The sequence below is a fragment of the Aythya fuligula genome, chromosome 3, assembly GCF_009819795.1.
Source record: "Aythya fuligula isolate bAytFul2 chromosome 3, bAytFul2.pri, whole genome shotgun sequence".
Classification (NCBI taxonomy): domain Eukaryota; kingdom Metazoa; phylum Chordata; class Aves; order Anseriformes; family Anatidae; genus Aythya; species Aythya fuligula.
Genome location: NC_045561.1, coordinates 118,007,210 through 118,021,931, shown reverse-complemented (window position 1 = coordinate 118,021,931; position 14,722 = coordinate 118,007,210). Strand labels below are relative to the sequence as shown.

The 14,722-nt window shown below is 55.2% G+C and overlaps 1 protein-coding gene across 1 annotated transcript; it reads left to right on the top strand.

The window, feature by feature from the left end:
• Positions 1-1,997: 1,997 nt before the first annotated feature.
• On the top strand, positions 1,998-14,318 carry LOC116487525 (nuclear GTPase SLIP-GC-like). The gene is made up of 18 exons (XM_032184523.1): positions 1,998-2,103; positions 3,161-3,253; positions 3,658-3,763; positions 4,225-4,447; positions 4,756-4,965; positions 5,552-5,782; positions 6,026-6,201; positions 6,902-6,920; positions 7,112-7,198; positions 8,760-8,865; positions 8,968-9,101; positions 9,647-9,811; positions 10,655-10,812; positions 11,526-11,658; positions 12,113-12,221; positions 12,844-12,980; positions 13,947-14,037; positions 14,269-14,318. Exons 1-18 carry the CDS (start codon positions 1,998-2,000, stop codon positions 14,316-14,318), a joined length of 2,334 nt encoding a protein of 777 aa, XP_032040414.1.
• The last annotated feature ends 404 nt before the right edge of the window (positions 14,319-14,722 follow it).

Below are 14,722 nucleotides of genomic sequence, written 5' to 3'. Positions count from 1 at the left end.
CTGAGATATTTTGTATGCATTTTTTGGTACTATTTAAGAGAGCCGGGCAGTGCCCCTGCCCTGCATGCCGTGCCATGTTCCACACCCGAGGGGGCTCCAGCTCTGACTCCTCGTGGTGCTGGCAGCCCGGACCATGGAAGTGATGCTCTCCTGGGAGAAGCAGGACCACGGTGCCTGTGTCTGTGATGAGGTTCTTGAGGTTTCACTGGCTGCTGTGCCTCTGGGCCCCTTCATGCACGTGGAGATACGTGTGTGTGTTTCACTCCGCCACCCGGTGTGCCTACACCCCAAACGAAGCCCGATTTTACCGACCAGGCTTATATCTCTCCAACCAGAAATAAAAGAAATCCTTCCCATGAGAGTCATAGAATCATCAGATTGTAGAATAGCTTGGGCTGTCAGGGACCTTGAAGCCCCTCCAGTGCCACCCGTGCCATGGCAGGGACCCCTGCCCCCAGCCCAGGCTGCCCCCAGCCCCATCCAGCCTGGCCTTGGGCACCCCCAGGGCTGGGGCAGCCTGAAACAGGAAGGATTTCCTCCTAATGCCTCACCTGAACCTGCCCTCTCTGAGCTTAAAGCCGTCACTCCTCGTCATATCAGAAGATTTCCTTCCTCAGCCCGTGTTAACCATGACACATGCTACACACACCACAGACGTGGCAAAAGACAGATGAAGGCGAGAAGAAAAAACTCCCTGAGTCACAGCAGTCGGTGAGCCATCAAACCCCAGGCACTGCTTGCAGGAAGGCTGCGCCTTGCAGTGGGGTCGTGCGTGAACCAGGGCGCCCAGAAAGGGAAGGTGCAGAAACTGCCGAGCTCTGCAGGAGGAACAAAGCCAGGATGGGCAGAAAAGGGTAGAAAAGGGCCGGCTGCCCGTAAAAACGGGGCTGGTTAGCATGTGGTGTGGGGGCAGGACGAAGGGTGATGGCCATAAAATGGAGCCCAGGCAGGTTCCGCACCAACAGAAAGATTTTGTTCACGGTGTTAGCAAAGCTTTTGGGGAGCATTTAGCAGTGAGGACAGCGTTTTTATGGCGCAGGAGCCTAGGAAAAGCTCACAGGAGATGGAGAGATCTGGATGCAAAAGCAAAGACAGGAAAAATCTGTGCAAAACATGACCCATGCAGAGAGGAGCCGGGGGCACGAGGAAGCTGGCGGGGGGGCAAAGAGGAAGAGCGTGGTAGGGGCAGGACACGTGCAGCAGCTTTCATTTCACCATTTTTACGCAGTGGCGGGAGGAAGCCAAAGCATCAAGCTCTGGCTTGTGATTTATTTTATTTTATTTTTTTCTGGGAGAAACGTTAGCTTTCCGATAGCTCTGTAGACGAGCCCGTGGCAGCTTCCTCCCTGCCCAAACACAGCCAGATTTCGGAAGTTTTCCCGGAGCACAGGTGAGAAAAGCTGCCTGCAGTGGGTGCTGGCCGTGTCCGCCCCTGGGTGCTGGCCGTGCGCGGTGCCAGCTGGAGTTGGTCTCAATTAGCCTGATTGGGGTCGCAATAATCACGGAGGCAAACGCTGGGGGCGAAGCAGGGGCTGCGGGTTGGTGGGGCACTGGCGGTGAGGGGAGGATGTGATAAATGACCTTGCTGGGACAGCTGGCTGCCTGCTGCGGGTCGCACATCGGCGGGTTGATGATTAACCTGCCCCAACGCCGCAGACGAGCGCGTGGGGTTTCTTCGTCGAAACCCAGGGCGACCTCTGTACAAGCAAATCGATCAGTGCCCCGGCTGGGCACTGCTTTGATTGCTCGCAGCAGGATGCTGTGCCCAGGACCGGCACGGGGCAGGAGGGTTTGGAGCAGGTCTGGCCAGACAGCAGCCCCGGGCAGCTTTAATCCAGCCGTTTTTTACTTTCTGCGGTCCGATGGCAAGGAGGCACCTGGGGAGTGTCTTTCGGGGTGGTGGCAGTGCTGCAAGGCTCTCGTGCAGGGTGTGAGCAGGTGCTGGGCCAGCCCCGAGCTGCCCTTTTGGCAGGGCAGTGCGCATCAAGAAGCGGCACATGCCAGCACCAGCCACTACCCCGGTCGTGCCGGGGCGTGGGTGGCACGAAGCAGGCGGCAAACTTCAAAATCGTTTCCTTTTTACTTCCCCAAGTAGCCCTTGGAGTACAGAAGCGGTCGTAGCCAGGTCAGCTTGCTCGTGGAAAGCAGGAACGCCGGGGCACTGAGGAAGAGTTTGGCCGAGATTGACATGGCAACACGTCGCGGTGAGCCGCTGTCCCTGGCCTTCCCCTCCGCTCCTGCAGGCTTCTGCTGCCCTTCCCTCCCCACCCCCAGCAGCTCACACCGACCCGGCTTGCTTTCACTTGCTGAGGGTAAAGATTTCCGTCTTTAGCTCGATGCCAGGACCCAGGAGGCCGCAGTTTCTCTTTGAAGTGCGTTCCCTGCTCAGCACAGGGGAGCAGGGCTGTGCAAAGGCGTCTTCACCCGAACGTAGTTCATTTTGGGGAGCTGGCTGTGTGGCAGTGCTTCTTGCAAAACCTGAAGCTTGATACTAGAAGAAAAAAAAATGTAAAAAAAAACAAACAGCAGGAGTCAGAAACAAACAATAGACACAAAGACGAGTCCCCCAGCTGTAAGCAGGAAGGGAAAATGCCCTCAAGGCTCCCGACACCGTTCCTGCACAAAAACCGCACCGATTTTTACTGTTTTCACTGATTTTTACAAACGTAGGGCCAGTTCTGCAGCTTTTCTGGGTAGCGCAAGGTGTAAAGCCTCCTACCTGCCTGTCGCTGCTGGGGGCAGAGATTCACATCCCTACTGGGGCTGTGCGGAGAAAGCCGGTTAGGAAAAGATGCCAGAGGGGAAGGATTTGGGTTCCCACGCGCAGACACCACGTGTGAAGATCTCCTCTGGCCAGCAGCATTGGTGACCCCGGGCCACAGAGTTTTGGCAGCTGCTTGCCCTGGCAGGGATGTCTGCGGCAGGGGAGGTGGTCACCGCCCAGATTTTAGGGTTTGGGTTTGTTTGGGTAATGATCAGGTGGCCAAACCTGCAGCTGGCTGATCCGACCTTCACCCTCACGCGCCACAGCACCCTGAATTTAGGCTGCGAGGGCTGATTCCTCTCGGTGTCAGGAATAGGTGAGGCTGTTTGCTCCGAGGCTTTGACACCTGGGGAGGCTGTGGTGCTAATAATGCTGATGTCCTTTCCCTGTGAAAAGGTGCAGAGAACAACGATGCAGCTGAGGTCCCCCAGAGGCGACCGCGAATGCGGGATGCTTTCCAGCAGGAGGAAAGGGAGACGCTCAGGAAATGTGAGTAGGGGAAGCCTGGTGGCACCAGAGCCATGCCTAAAACGCAGCGAGGTCTGCAGAGGGACCTGTGGTGGAAGGGGAGGCACGAGCAGGCTGCAGCTGCTCTGAGCATTGCCACGGAGGATCCACTCCCCAGACTCCCCAGGAGCAATCTCGGTGCTGCCCGAGGAGCCAGAGCACCCCAAAATGCTCCCCTCTGCCAGCAGCAACTCGTTCTCGTTGCTTGGCACTGGGCACCTTCCCCCTCGAACTGCGTTTGGTAGAAATAACGGGAATTTTGTAAATCATCCCGGCTCCCAGGGGTGCCAGCCTCCTCCTGAGGCTCACCGTGGGCTGCTGGGGCTGCTTCCTTTGGAGACCTACCTCCTCCTACAGCCTGACCGTGCGACGCCTCTCCCTTCCAGACGAGAAGATGGAGGAGAGGGTCAGAAAGATCCTGACCGCCTCGTGTGAGAAGATATCCCACCTCTTTCAGCTGAAGGACATGCCCGAGCACCTGGCTTATCTCCGGTGAGTGTGCGGCCAGAGAGACCCCCGCCAGCCTCGCTTTCCCCTGGGCAACGTGCCCCCGGCCGTCCCCCCAGGCTCCGCCGTGCTCCGGGGCTTTGGTGGGCACCAGCTCCTAGGCAGAAAATTCAAACTGGGAATTGCCACCAAAGCTAGAGGGTGGAAGCAGGTTTTGCCGCGACAGCTTCCTGCTGTAAGGAGGATTCATCCTTTCTTTTTTTTGCTGTGCTGGCAGTCCATGGAGGGGTCAGGGAGGCGTTAGGGCTGAGCTCCAGAGCTGCTCCCACTTCGGCACGGGCTCGCCAGGGCTTGGGGCAGGCAAATGAGGGACGGTGGCGAGCACGGTCTGTGCTTTGGGAACAAGCCCTCTGGGTGGAGATATCGCACCTGGCAAGGCGAAAACTCCCCTGAGATTTGAACCTGCTGCGGTGGAATCCGCCTTGTTCCTACCTCTGTTCTCCCAGGGACCGCATCACGACCCTCAGCTCCAAGCTCACCTTCGAGCCCATCTACATCGGGCTCTTCGGGAGCAGCGGCGCGGGGAAGAGCACCCTGCTCAACACCATCCTCCACAAGCGCTTCTTCCTCCCGGTGTCAGGGACACGCGCCTGCACCTCCTGCCAGGTTCAGATCAGCACCTGCAGCAGCAGAGAGTACAGAGCCAGGATTTTTCTCCTCTCCAACGAGGTACGGCTGGGGCCCTGCTGTGGAAGGCAGCCAAGGAGCAGCTCCTGCCCCTTCTCGGGGCAGCCTGTGGATCGTGTGGGTCTGCAGGAGGCTCCTGCAGCCCGTCTTATGGGCCGTCTGGGGAAACCCAAGGGAAGACCGGGGAAAACAGCAGCTTTCTGCTCTCTGCTCCTTCCCGGAGTGAAGGTCTCTGGCCGCTCTTGTGGTTGGGAGCCCTCGTGCTGCTGCTTCCCACTGCTCACCACAGCTGCAGCTGCTCCTGCCCCAGCGAGCTGCTGAGCAACGTGCTCCTCTCTCCACCGTGGCAGGAGTGGATGGACGAGGTGAGGAGCCTGCTCGCGTTCCTGGAGACGGACAGGGAGGCTGATGAGAATGACTGCGACAGAGATCACGCCGTTCGAGCGCTGCAGGCTGTCTACGGGGAAGGAGCAGAGAACAGGACTTACGATGACCTGGTGAAAGCCAAGCCTGCCATCACTATTCCCCACTCCAGAGTTATTGATCTGAAAACGGCAGAGGTGAGAACGTGGCAGCTCTCCAGGGCTGCCCATCCCTCTTCCCGCTGCACAAACCTCCGGGGAAGCACCCAGAGCTTTGTCCCGGTGCTGGGGCCGTTGCTCGCAGAGGAAAGTGGTTGCTTGCACACATCTACTCGCAGCTTCTCTGCCAGGCAGCGCTTGCGGCTGTGCCATCTGCTGGGGCATCGTGGTCGGCGTGTTTATTTGCCACGGTACTGCTCCGTGCACACACGACACTTCATTGCTGGTGTGCCCCTTGCGCAGCTTCTTGCGCTGTTTTGGTTGGCGGTTTGCTCTTTTCAGGCTGCTTGGAGGCTTTGTTTCTGTAGAGAGTCATGGACTCACCCAGGTCGGAAGAGACCTTCAAGGTCACCAAGTCCAACCATCCACCTGAGCTACCGAGTGCCATCACCGAGCCCTGTCCCTTAGTGCCGCGTCCATGCACCTCTTAAAGACCTCCAGGGACACGGACTCCACCACACTCTCTGTGAAGAAATTCTGCCTCGTATCCTAATCTGAACCTCCCCCGGCAGAATTGGAGACCGTGAATTGGAGGGTGAGCGTTAATTTGCTTCTGGTGTTCCAGGCAGAAGTTCTCTCCCGGGAACTGGACCCGTACATCCGCAACCTGGAGGGCAACGAGGGGCCTGGGGAGGGGGGTGCCGCCCTCCACAACCAGCAGATGCGGCTCTGGCCCCTCATCAAGTACGTGCAAGTGACTCTTCCCGCGTCCGACTTCGTGCCTGAAGGTGTCATCTTCGTGGACATCCCGGGGACGGGCGATTCCAACAAGAAGAGGGATGAAATGTGGAAAGAGGTGACTGGCAGGTGGGACCAGTGCAGGGGGCGGAATGGGCTTTTCATGAGGGAGGCTGCAAAAAGAGCAGGGGCTGGCGGCAAGGGAAAGAAGCCACAACCGAGCAGGTAGGGGCTGCCACCACCATCTGTGTGCCAGTGCACGGGCACTGATGCAGCGCCTTCAGGCCTCAGCTCCTGGTTCGGTGTCCTCGGTGCTCCTGTGCCCCACCTGACTCTTCTCCTCTCCTCTCTTTCCCCCCAGAGCATCCTGCAGTGCACATCCATTTGGGTCATCGCTGATGTTGAACGCGTTTATGGGGCCAAAGCACACGAAAACATGCTGAAAGAGGCGATTACAGCTTGCATGATTGGCAAGTGCAGCGATATCACCTTTGTGGTCACCAAGATGGATAAGATTAGCCTGGAGGAGTACATGAGGTAAAGAACAGCTCCGTCCTTTCGTCAGGGTTGCAGGGAAGCCTTCGTGCCTCCATCAGAGCAGGCTGGATGCCGTTCACCCATGGCACTGCCAGGTCTCACTCATAGCGTGCCCTACCCACCCTGCATATGGAAAATGGCATTCCACGTAACAAATCATTCCCACTGATACTTTCGTTGTTTTTCCTATGCATTCAAGAGCCTTAGCACCCAGCCCTCTTTACAGCACAACCCCATCACCACGCCTGCCTTTCCCAGGCTGACTTTGCCCCTTTGCTCTTCCGCCTCAGCTCCACGCTCGGCGCTGCCCCATCCCCTGTGCCTTTATTGCTGTCTTTCTGATCGAGGCAGGTCATCCGCTTCCTTTGGCATCTGTGCTGATGTCCCCCTGCCCAAAGGACTTGGGGATTTGCCCCTTTTTACTGCCTGCCATAGGCTGCTGGGGATCCCAGCACATCTGTAATTCAGAGGAGTCTGAAGGTACTGCCCTGTTCTGTAACAGCCCAAATTAAAGGATTAGAGCTCTTAGGCACTGACGTGTCCCTGGGTCTGCTGTAAGCCAGGAAACCCGGTGATGTTGCTGTCAGTATGGGCTGTCATTTTGCTGCCAGCTGCATTCCCTCGCTGAGGGACAAGCTTTAGGGTTCAGCTTTGCCATATCTACTCAAAGTCTTTTTTTTTTCCTTCTTTCATTTCCCAGTGACCATCCCAGTGCACCGGTAAGTACCTGCTGGCTGCTTTCAGTGGCCAAAAACCAAATTCCTTTTCTGATTGCATATTCTGACTGGTGGGGCCAGTGCATAGACTCCACCAGCATCCTGCAGGCTTGCTAGCAGCTTTGCCTCCGTGCAGGTGAAGCTTGGTGGTTTGGGGAATATTCTCATAACACTCTCTATCATTTGCCATCCAGAAGGATCTAAGCACGCACGATGCCATTTTGGAGACAAAAAAAGACCTGAAAACAAGAAAGGCCAGAGCAATAAGGCTCAGGATGCAGGTATGGTATACCTTGTTATTTTGGTAACAAATGCATGTTACAGTGCTAATGCTTATGCACATGCCTTTTCCCACAAAATATATTTGCTTCCTTTTCTTTCCATTTGCCATGAAAAAAATAAATGGCAACATCTAACTTTCCCATCTAGGTAATATCTTGTGACGAGGTTTATCAAATTAGTGGGCACCTGGAAGAGAGGTGCTGGCCTGTGGCAGCTGCACCAGTGATCTTCTACATGTTGTTATAAGCCCTTCTGTCACTGACTAGCTTTAAATGCAGGTGTGGGCTGCGTGTCACCTCCTCCCTGCCCAATCTGTCCGTGGATGTGGCTGGCACCAGCACCCTTGCTCTTGGTTGCACCAGTACAAATACAGCGAGGTGTGAGGCAATTCCATGGGCTCCTGCATCAGGGTTTGTCTGCAGGAGAAGGCTGGCCCGTGACAGCACAACAGCCTTTAAAACATCGCTCAGCAAGGCCTTTGACACAGTCTCCCACAGTGTTCTCCTGGAGAAGGTGGCAGCCCATGGCTTGGACACTCTCTGTGCTGGGATAAAAAGAGGCTGGATGGCCAGGCCCAGAGAGCGGTGCTGAACGGAGTGAAATCCAGCTGGCGGCTGGTCATGAGTGGTGTTCCCCAGGGGTTGGTGTTGGGGCCCATCCTCTTTAATGTCTTTATTGATGATTTGGACGAGGGAATTGAATGCATCCTCACTAAGACTGCAGATGACACCAAGCTGGGGGGAAGCGTCAATCTGCCGGAGGGTCGGAAGGCCCTGCAGAGGGACCTGGACAGGATGGATCGATGGGCAGAGGCCAAGGGGATGAGGTTCCACATGGTTATGTGCCTGGTCCTACACTTTGGCCACAACCACCCCATGCAGTGCTAGGATTGGGGCAGAGTGGCTGGAAAGCTGTGCGGAGGAAAAGGATCTGGGGGCGTTGGTCGATGCTCACTTGAACACGAGCCAGCAGTGTGCCCAGGGGGCCAAGAAGGCCAAGGGCATCCTGGTTGTGTCAGGAGCAGTGCAGCCAGCAGGAACAGGGCGGTGATCGTCCCCCTGGGCTCTGCTCTGGTGAGGCCAAACCTCGAGTGCTGGGTTCAGCTTTGGGCCCCTCACTACCAGAAGGACATCGAGGCCCTGGAGCAGGGCTACGAAGCTGGGGAAGGGCCTGGAGCACAAGGCCTGTGAGGGGCGGCTGAGGGAACTGGGGGTGTTTGGTCTGGAGAAGAGGCCGACCCCCAGCTCCCCACACCTTCCTTTCAGGTAGCAGCAGAGAGCAATGAGCTCTGCCCTGAGCCTCCTCTGCTCCAGACTATCACTAGTGATAGGACCAGAGGGAATGGCCTCGAGTTGCCCCAGGGGAGGTTCAGGTGGGAAATGAGGAGACATTTCTGTCAGAAAGAGCAGTCAGGCCTTGGGACGGGTTGCCCAGGGAGGTGGTGGAGTCCCCGTCCCTGGGGGTGTTCGAGGAGAGGTTGGACGTGGAGCTGAAGGCACAGGGCCCTGCGCTGCTTCAGGCAGCTCTTGCACGCTCACGTTGCACGCTCGTGTGTTTCAGACGAGACTGCCCAGCGACACAGAGGTGGTGCAGAAGGCGGACCTGGTGTTCACCGTCAGTGCCAAGGAGTACTGGAACCCCACGGTCCTCACGAACGAGGAGACAGGTGAAGGGTTGGCCGCGTGCTTGCTGCAAGCCCTGCTGCCTGTGCACTGATTCCCATTCGTGGTGGGAAAGCAATGAAGGTCGCCTTCGTATTCTCTTTCAGAAATCTCCATGCTAAGGGACCAAATCAGGAAGCTCTGCCTGAACGTGAAGAGAAATCACCTGCAAGAGCGCATGCGGGAGATCCTTGTCATCTTCTCCCTGGTGGACGTTTTCCACACCGTGCAGCTGAACCCGGTACGTGTGGCTGCAGCCCCTGCACGCTGCCACCATCCCGTTCCTTCTGGGGCTGTGGGGCCGGGTAGCCAGCCTCATCCTTCTCAGGAAACAAATGCAGAGCTGCTCTTGCTATCCTGAAGTGACCTAAATAGGGCTTTGCTGCCCGCATGGAGGAATTCAGTAGTGCCAGGTGGAGAGGAGCATGGAAGGCCCTTTTTGCCTGGTTCACCCAGCTGTGAAGCTGCACCAAGGCCAAGGCCTGCATCCAAACCCATTTTCTGACTAGCCACTTGGCTCTCTTTGGAAAGGATGAAAAAGCAAGAAAGCTGCAGAGGCTGAGCAAGCTTTGCCAGCCCTGTAGCCCCATTACCTGCTACCACCTCATCTTCCTCATCTTCTTGGCCCTCTCACGTGGTGCCAGTGAGAGGCAGGCTCTAGCTTCCCCCTCTGTGGTCTTGGCTTAAATTTGAGCTGCTCAGGATGCTCCAGGGAGGACAGTTCTGGAGTGTGCTGGCCTTGCACTCAGCAGCTTTGTCAAGGTTTGTGCCGTCCCACTTTTCCAGGGTCCAACCCCACATCAGGACAGGCTCAACGCGTTTGTGTCAACGAAGATCCAGGAGCTGAAGGAGACGGCTCAGAGCATTTTTGACCAGATGGATTCGCTTCTTAACAATGGGGTGCAGTCTGCCCAAAATTCATACAAGAAGAAAATTGAAAATATCTTTGCGGTGAGTGGCGCAGGTCTGCTCCACGCTCTGAGGCTGGGTAGGATTATTGCATTTTCTGTCTTGCAATAGCCATCAACATCAGCTGAGTTTCACTCATTAATCACTGACAGGTGCTTTGAGGTCTGTGGGTAAGAGACAGGGTAAGTTCTTGCTGCTGCTCAGTGTTACCTTAGCTTAGAAAGGAGAGCTTGATTCTAGGGAAAAAACAAACAAACAAACAAAAACCACCACAGACGTGTTGTGTTAAGGAGATGCTGTGCCTAACGCAGGTGGAGAAACGCCTGCCCACGTTGCTCCGTGCCATCAGGACTGGCCAAGTCTTGGGAAGTGCACTGTGTAGGGACAGTGGTGAGCCGGCCATGCCATGGGCCAGCTCCCCAGAGCCCACCGGGTCCTCCTGCCAAGCAGCAAGTCCTTCTAGGACTGGTTCCTCAGCAGGACTCCTGGACAGAGTCAGACTATTACAATTCCGGGACCAGGTCCCAGGAAGCACGTTCTGCCCCTACAGCTGCACGCTCATCCTGCAGAGACCTTTTTTCCTTGATAGAGGGGGGACACCAAGTGATCGTGTGTTTCTAAACAGTTGAAATGAGCGTCTTCCAGGCTTAGACCCCAACCCAGCTTTGCCGTCTTTAGAGCTATCCACCCTGAGTGAACACAGGCACGTTGCAGGAGGCACCAAAGGCTAAAAGAGGACATAGTTGAATTCCCGCTTTTCTCTCACTGTGACATTTGCTACCGGTAGTTGAAGCAGCTCTGAAATGACACGTGAAGGACTTGGTCCTGGGAGCAGCGCTGCTGCTGGTGGCTCTGCTCACACTTGCTGCGTTCTTCCTCCTGCAGATAGGCGAGAAGTCCAAAGGCTTCCACATGACCCTGAAAGCTGTGTGCAGGAGGAACGGGGTGTACGTGTCCCGCGTCTTCCACCGCATAAACATCAACAGAAGCCTGGCTGAGCCCATCTACGCAGCAATTGAAATGATGTTTGCAAACATATTCAGGTGAGAGCGGTGGGCAAGCAGGAACCAAGCCACATTTTCTTGGAAACTCCAAGAAAAGAGTTCTCCTACACAACTACAGACTCCTACAAAAGAGTTCTCTGCCATCTGCAGGCAACCTCGTCTGGGAAGCACTCGGGTCTTTATCTCTTCCTCCCTCAAAAAGCTAAGCTAGCATTACATCGACTACTCACGGAGGCAAACTAAACATGCCCAACTGCAGTTCATTTACTTAGGCAAAGCTTCTAATTGACTAACCTGTCTCAGCAACTTCCACATCTCTCTCCCAGTCGCGACTGATCTCCTACTGATCTTGGGCAGACCTGTGTGGAGCCAGGAGTGGGACTCGATGACCCTTGTAGGTCCCTTCCAAGTGGGGATATTCTGTGATTCCCCACAGCCCCATGTGGTACTGATGTACCACATTAACAGTTCAATATAGAAATTAAGTGGCAGTTGCAGCTCCATCCCTTTCTGCCCCGTGTTTCACATGGGTTCAGGCATAATAAAAAAGAAAATGAATACCTTGCTATTTCCCAGTCCCCAGAGAAGAGGGAGCCAGCCAGATAGCCCAGGTAGCGAGGACATCCCTGCGCTGGAGTTGGAAGCCTTGTGTCTTCTGATGAGAGAAGCTCACCTTCGCTGGCAACGTGCAGAGAATAAGTGAGGCGGGGGAAGCCCGTGGGTCTAACAGTTTTGGGGTCTCACCCACACAGAAAACAGATGCTCACGAGGACCAGTCTGCAGGCTGCCATCAATGAGTTCAGCACGGCGGTAAAAGGCGAATTCATGGTGTTTGCGAGGGACACGAATATGAATGAGTCCAAGCTCCAATTCCTCTTACAAGAGGTGAGTGTGAAGCAGGGAAAACCCAATGAGATATCCCTGTGTAGCTGGCACAGCCCTGGGAGTGGGCGCCAGCCCCTTGGCAGGAGCTCGGGGGGCACAACTCGAGGAAAAGTCCGACGTGCGTCGTGTCAGCAGCTTTGGCTGGGGGTCTGGTGCAACCCCTGATGACCAGTAGCTGCTATTCAGCGTCGGGGGCAGCAGGATTGTTTTTAGTGCTGAGCCACAGGCAGCTCGCACTTCGTCCTTGGGGTATCATTAGATGGTTCGGTGGATGCTCTGCTAGAAGCTCGTAAAGGAGAACTCCAGGTGACCAGACGCAACGGATCTGGTCCGTGTAAGGGTTGGGGCGAGCCCTGGTGTGCTCCACCTGCTCCCCACCTCGGAGCATTTCTTTGTTCTGCTGGTGAACGGGGGGTTGGAGGTGCTGGGAAATGCTCTGCCCTGATTCCTGCAGACCGACATCATCATGAGAGCTCTCGAAAGAGAAATTCTTCTGAAAAAGAAGGCCATCTATGAGTCCCTTGAGCTGTCCATCCAAAGCACCTTAACGCCGTGTTACCGAGGTAAGGCTGCTTTTCCAGCTAATTGTGTAGCTGACGCTGTGAGTTCGATGCCTGGCCCTGGGGCACATTCTCCCAGCTTGTGTGTGGAGTCCGCAGAAAGCTTTGTCCTCTGCGAGGACAGGAGGCTGAGTAAATTTGTGCCTTCGAGTCCAGCAGGTCACAGTCTTCTTAACCAGGGAAGAAAACGTTGGAGTTCCAAACCCTCCTGCATAAATTCCTTGTAATTTTGATGCCATTGCTGCCTGCCGTGATGGGACCCACCACACTTCTTGTGGATCAAACGAAGGCTGTTCCTCCCTGGGAAGGAGATAGCAGCACCTGGGGCTGGGGAGGGGAGACCTTGCCAGAGGGTACTGGAGGGGAACTCCACCTGGGTCTGGGCAAGGCCTGGAGGGCTGTGGAAGGAGGCAGTCTGAAGGTTTTGCTGTCGGCTAAAGGAATTCTTTAGGATGGCAAAAGTCGCCTGGGAAGAGGACTGGGAGGTAGAAGTCTGCCAGCAGCAGGTTCGTGGGCAGCACGGCCTCAACGTGAGCTTTGCACCCAAAGACCACCCCAGCTCGTCTGCCCACGCCTGCTGCGGGCTCCTGACAGCAGTCTGATGTTTCCCACCTCTGCCCAACAGAGGCTGAGAAGATAAGAGGGAAGGACACGTACAAGCAGATAAAAAGCATGCTGGCACACAGCATCGAGGTGGAGGTACGGCAGGCGATGTTCGAGAAAGCGAAGGAGAGGATGATGAGCCAGTTCCAGGAGCTGACGGTGAGTCACACTGCAAAAATTGCTGCTGGAACTGCAAAAACTGTTGTTGGAGATCCAAGGCTGGGTGAGCAGAAACTGTGACAGGCAGCTAAAGGCTGGACGAGGCGCTGCCGCCCTCCACGCAGACCGGTGGTCGCTGCAGAGCGCTTGTGATGCTCCGGGGGATTTTATGGATCCTGCGGGATGTTGTGACGGTTTGAGGCGAGGTGCAGGTTGTTCTGCAACGTTACCAGTGTGAGAGCTGTCAGAAATGCTGGTGAGAAAATCTTTATCAACCTCAGCTGCCTGGACTTGCTCCAGCCTGACCTTTGCAGTGGCTCAGCATAGCACTTCAAGTCTCTTTCTGTCCCGAGAAAGAAACAAAACAAAACAAAACAAACAAAACCCATCAAACTGGAGTTTGGTTTGGCTTCATTTCCCTGGTTGTCTCCAGAAAGAGATTTGGCCTCTTAGTAAACAAAAAATTGAGTTTTTTAGGTGGGGATTTCCTACCTCGGTCCCTGTGTCTCCAGATTTCTGACTTCCTGTGAACTCTCCTCTACCTCATCCCAGGCCACTCAGACTCATTCACGTGGGTTGAAACCCGACGGATTCGAACCGCGGTCACGCACAGCATGATTCATCACAGTTATCTGAGGGAATTTCCTTTCTGCTGGCCAAAGATCTGGCACGCTGGTTGAGCAGAGGCACCTAGGGGGGGTGCGGGCTCCCCTCACCGACTCCTCAGCTGCTTTGGGTATCGCAGGTCAGGTTCTTGCTTCCCCAGCAAGACTTTTGGGAATGCCAGTGCCAAAGCTGCCATCTCTGGCGTCACAGCCTTGGCCATCCCAGCAGATCCCAGTGCACCCCCGGAGCTCGAGGGCTTCAGAGCGCAGTGCTGCAGCAGACTTTGTGTAAGGAGGCCTCCAGCGCAGCTTCTCTCCGCAAACGACACCAGAGTGATGCTGTCGCCCTCTCTGATTGCAGGAGCAGATGAGCACGAAGCTCAGCAAGGATATGCTCGGCATGCTCAGCGTCATCTTCAGCCAGTGTGACACACCGGTCAGCGTGCTGCCGGGTACGGGCTGAGCTCTCCTCTCCGGGGCGTGTGTGGTGGGTGGGTGGGAGAGGGCTTGGGGGCAGATTTGGGGAGCTGTGTGTCCTCAAACAGCTGGGGTCTGCAGGTCCCGAGCTTACTTGCATGTTTGCATTCATTTGTACTTAATCATATTATCATTTTATTCCCATTCTGTAAAAAAAAAACAAAAAGGCCAACGAAGTCTGCCTCATTTTGCTTTTCTCCTTGCAGATCTGCAGGAAGAATACCAAGAAATCCTGGATATGCTGAAAAACTTGTGACAGCCTGACTGACCAAAAAGGCCGGCACGAAGAGGCTTTCTTTACATTTTGAGCATTTCTTTTTTATCTTTTTGCTTTTATATATATTTTTTTTTTGCTTTTACTCATTCAGTTCATTGCTTTGCTATGGTGGCCAGCTTGAGGTAGAAATTTTAAAGATGCCAGGGGTTAGACTGAGCAGCTTGAACACAGGCTCATGAGGACCCAGAATGGAGTGGGTCCCTTGGGGGTCCCGTGTCACATCCCTCCTGCAGGGGCTTTTCCCCTTGCCGGCCTTTTCCAGCGAGCCCTGGAGGTGCAACCATGAGACCTCGGTTGCTTTCTTGAACGTGTTCAAGGAAACAGGACAACAGATGATTAGTTTGATTGCACTGGTACAAAAAGTATATAGTTTATGTGTGGTT

What these genes read in the sequence shown, in the direction of transcription:
- LOC116487525 (XM_032184523.1), top strand. Translation starts at nt 1,998, where the DNA reads ATGCCAGCACCAGCCACTACCCCGGTCGTGCCGGGGCGTGGGTGGCAC. An exon ending in GAGCACCTGGCTTATCTCCG is followed by an intron (nt 3,764 to 4,224) that starts GTGAGTGTGCGG and finishes CTGTTCTCCCAG; the next exon opens with GGACCGCATCACGACCCTCA. An exon ending in ATGTTTGCAAACATATTCAG is followed by an intron (nt 10,813 to 11,525) that starts GTGAGAGCGGTG and finishes TCACCCACACAG; the next exon opens with AAAACAGATGCTCACGAGGA.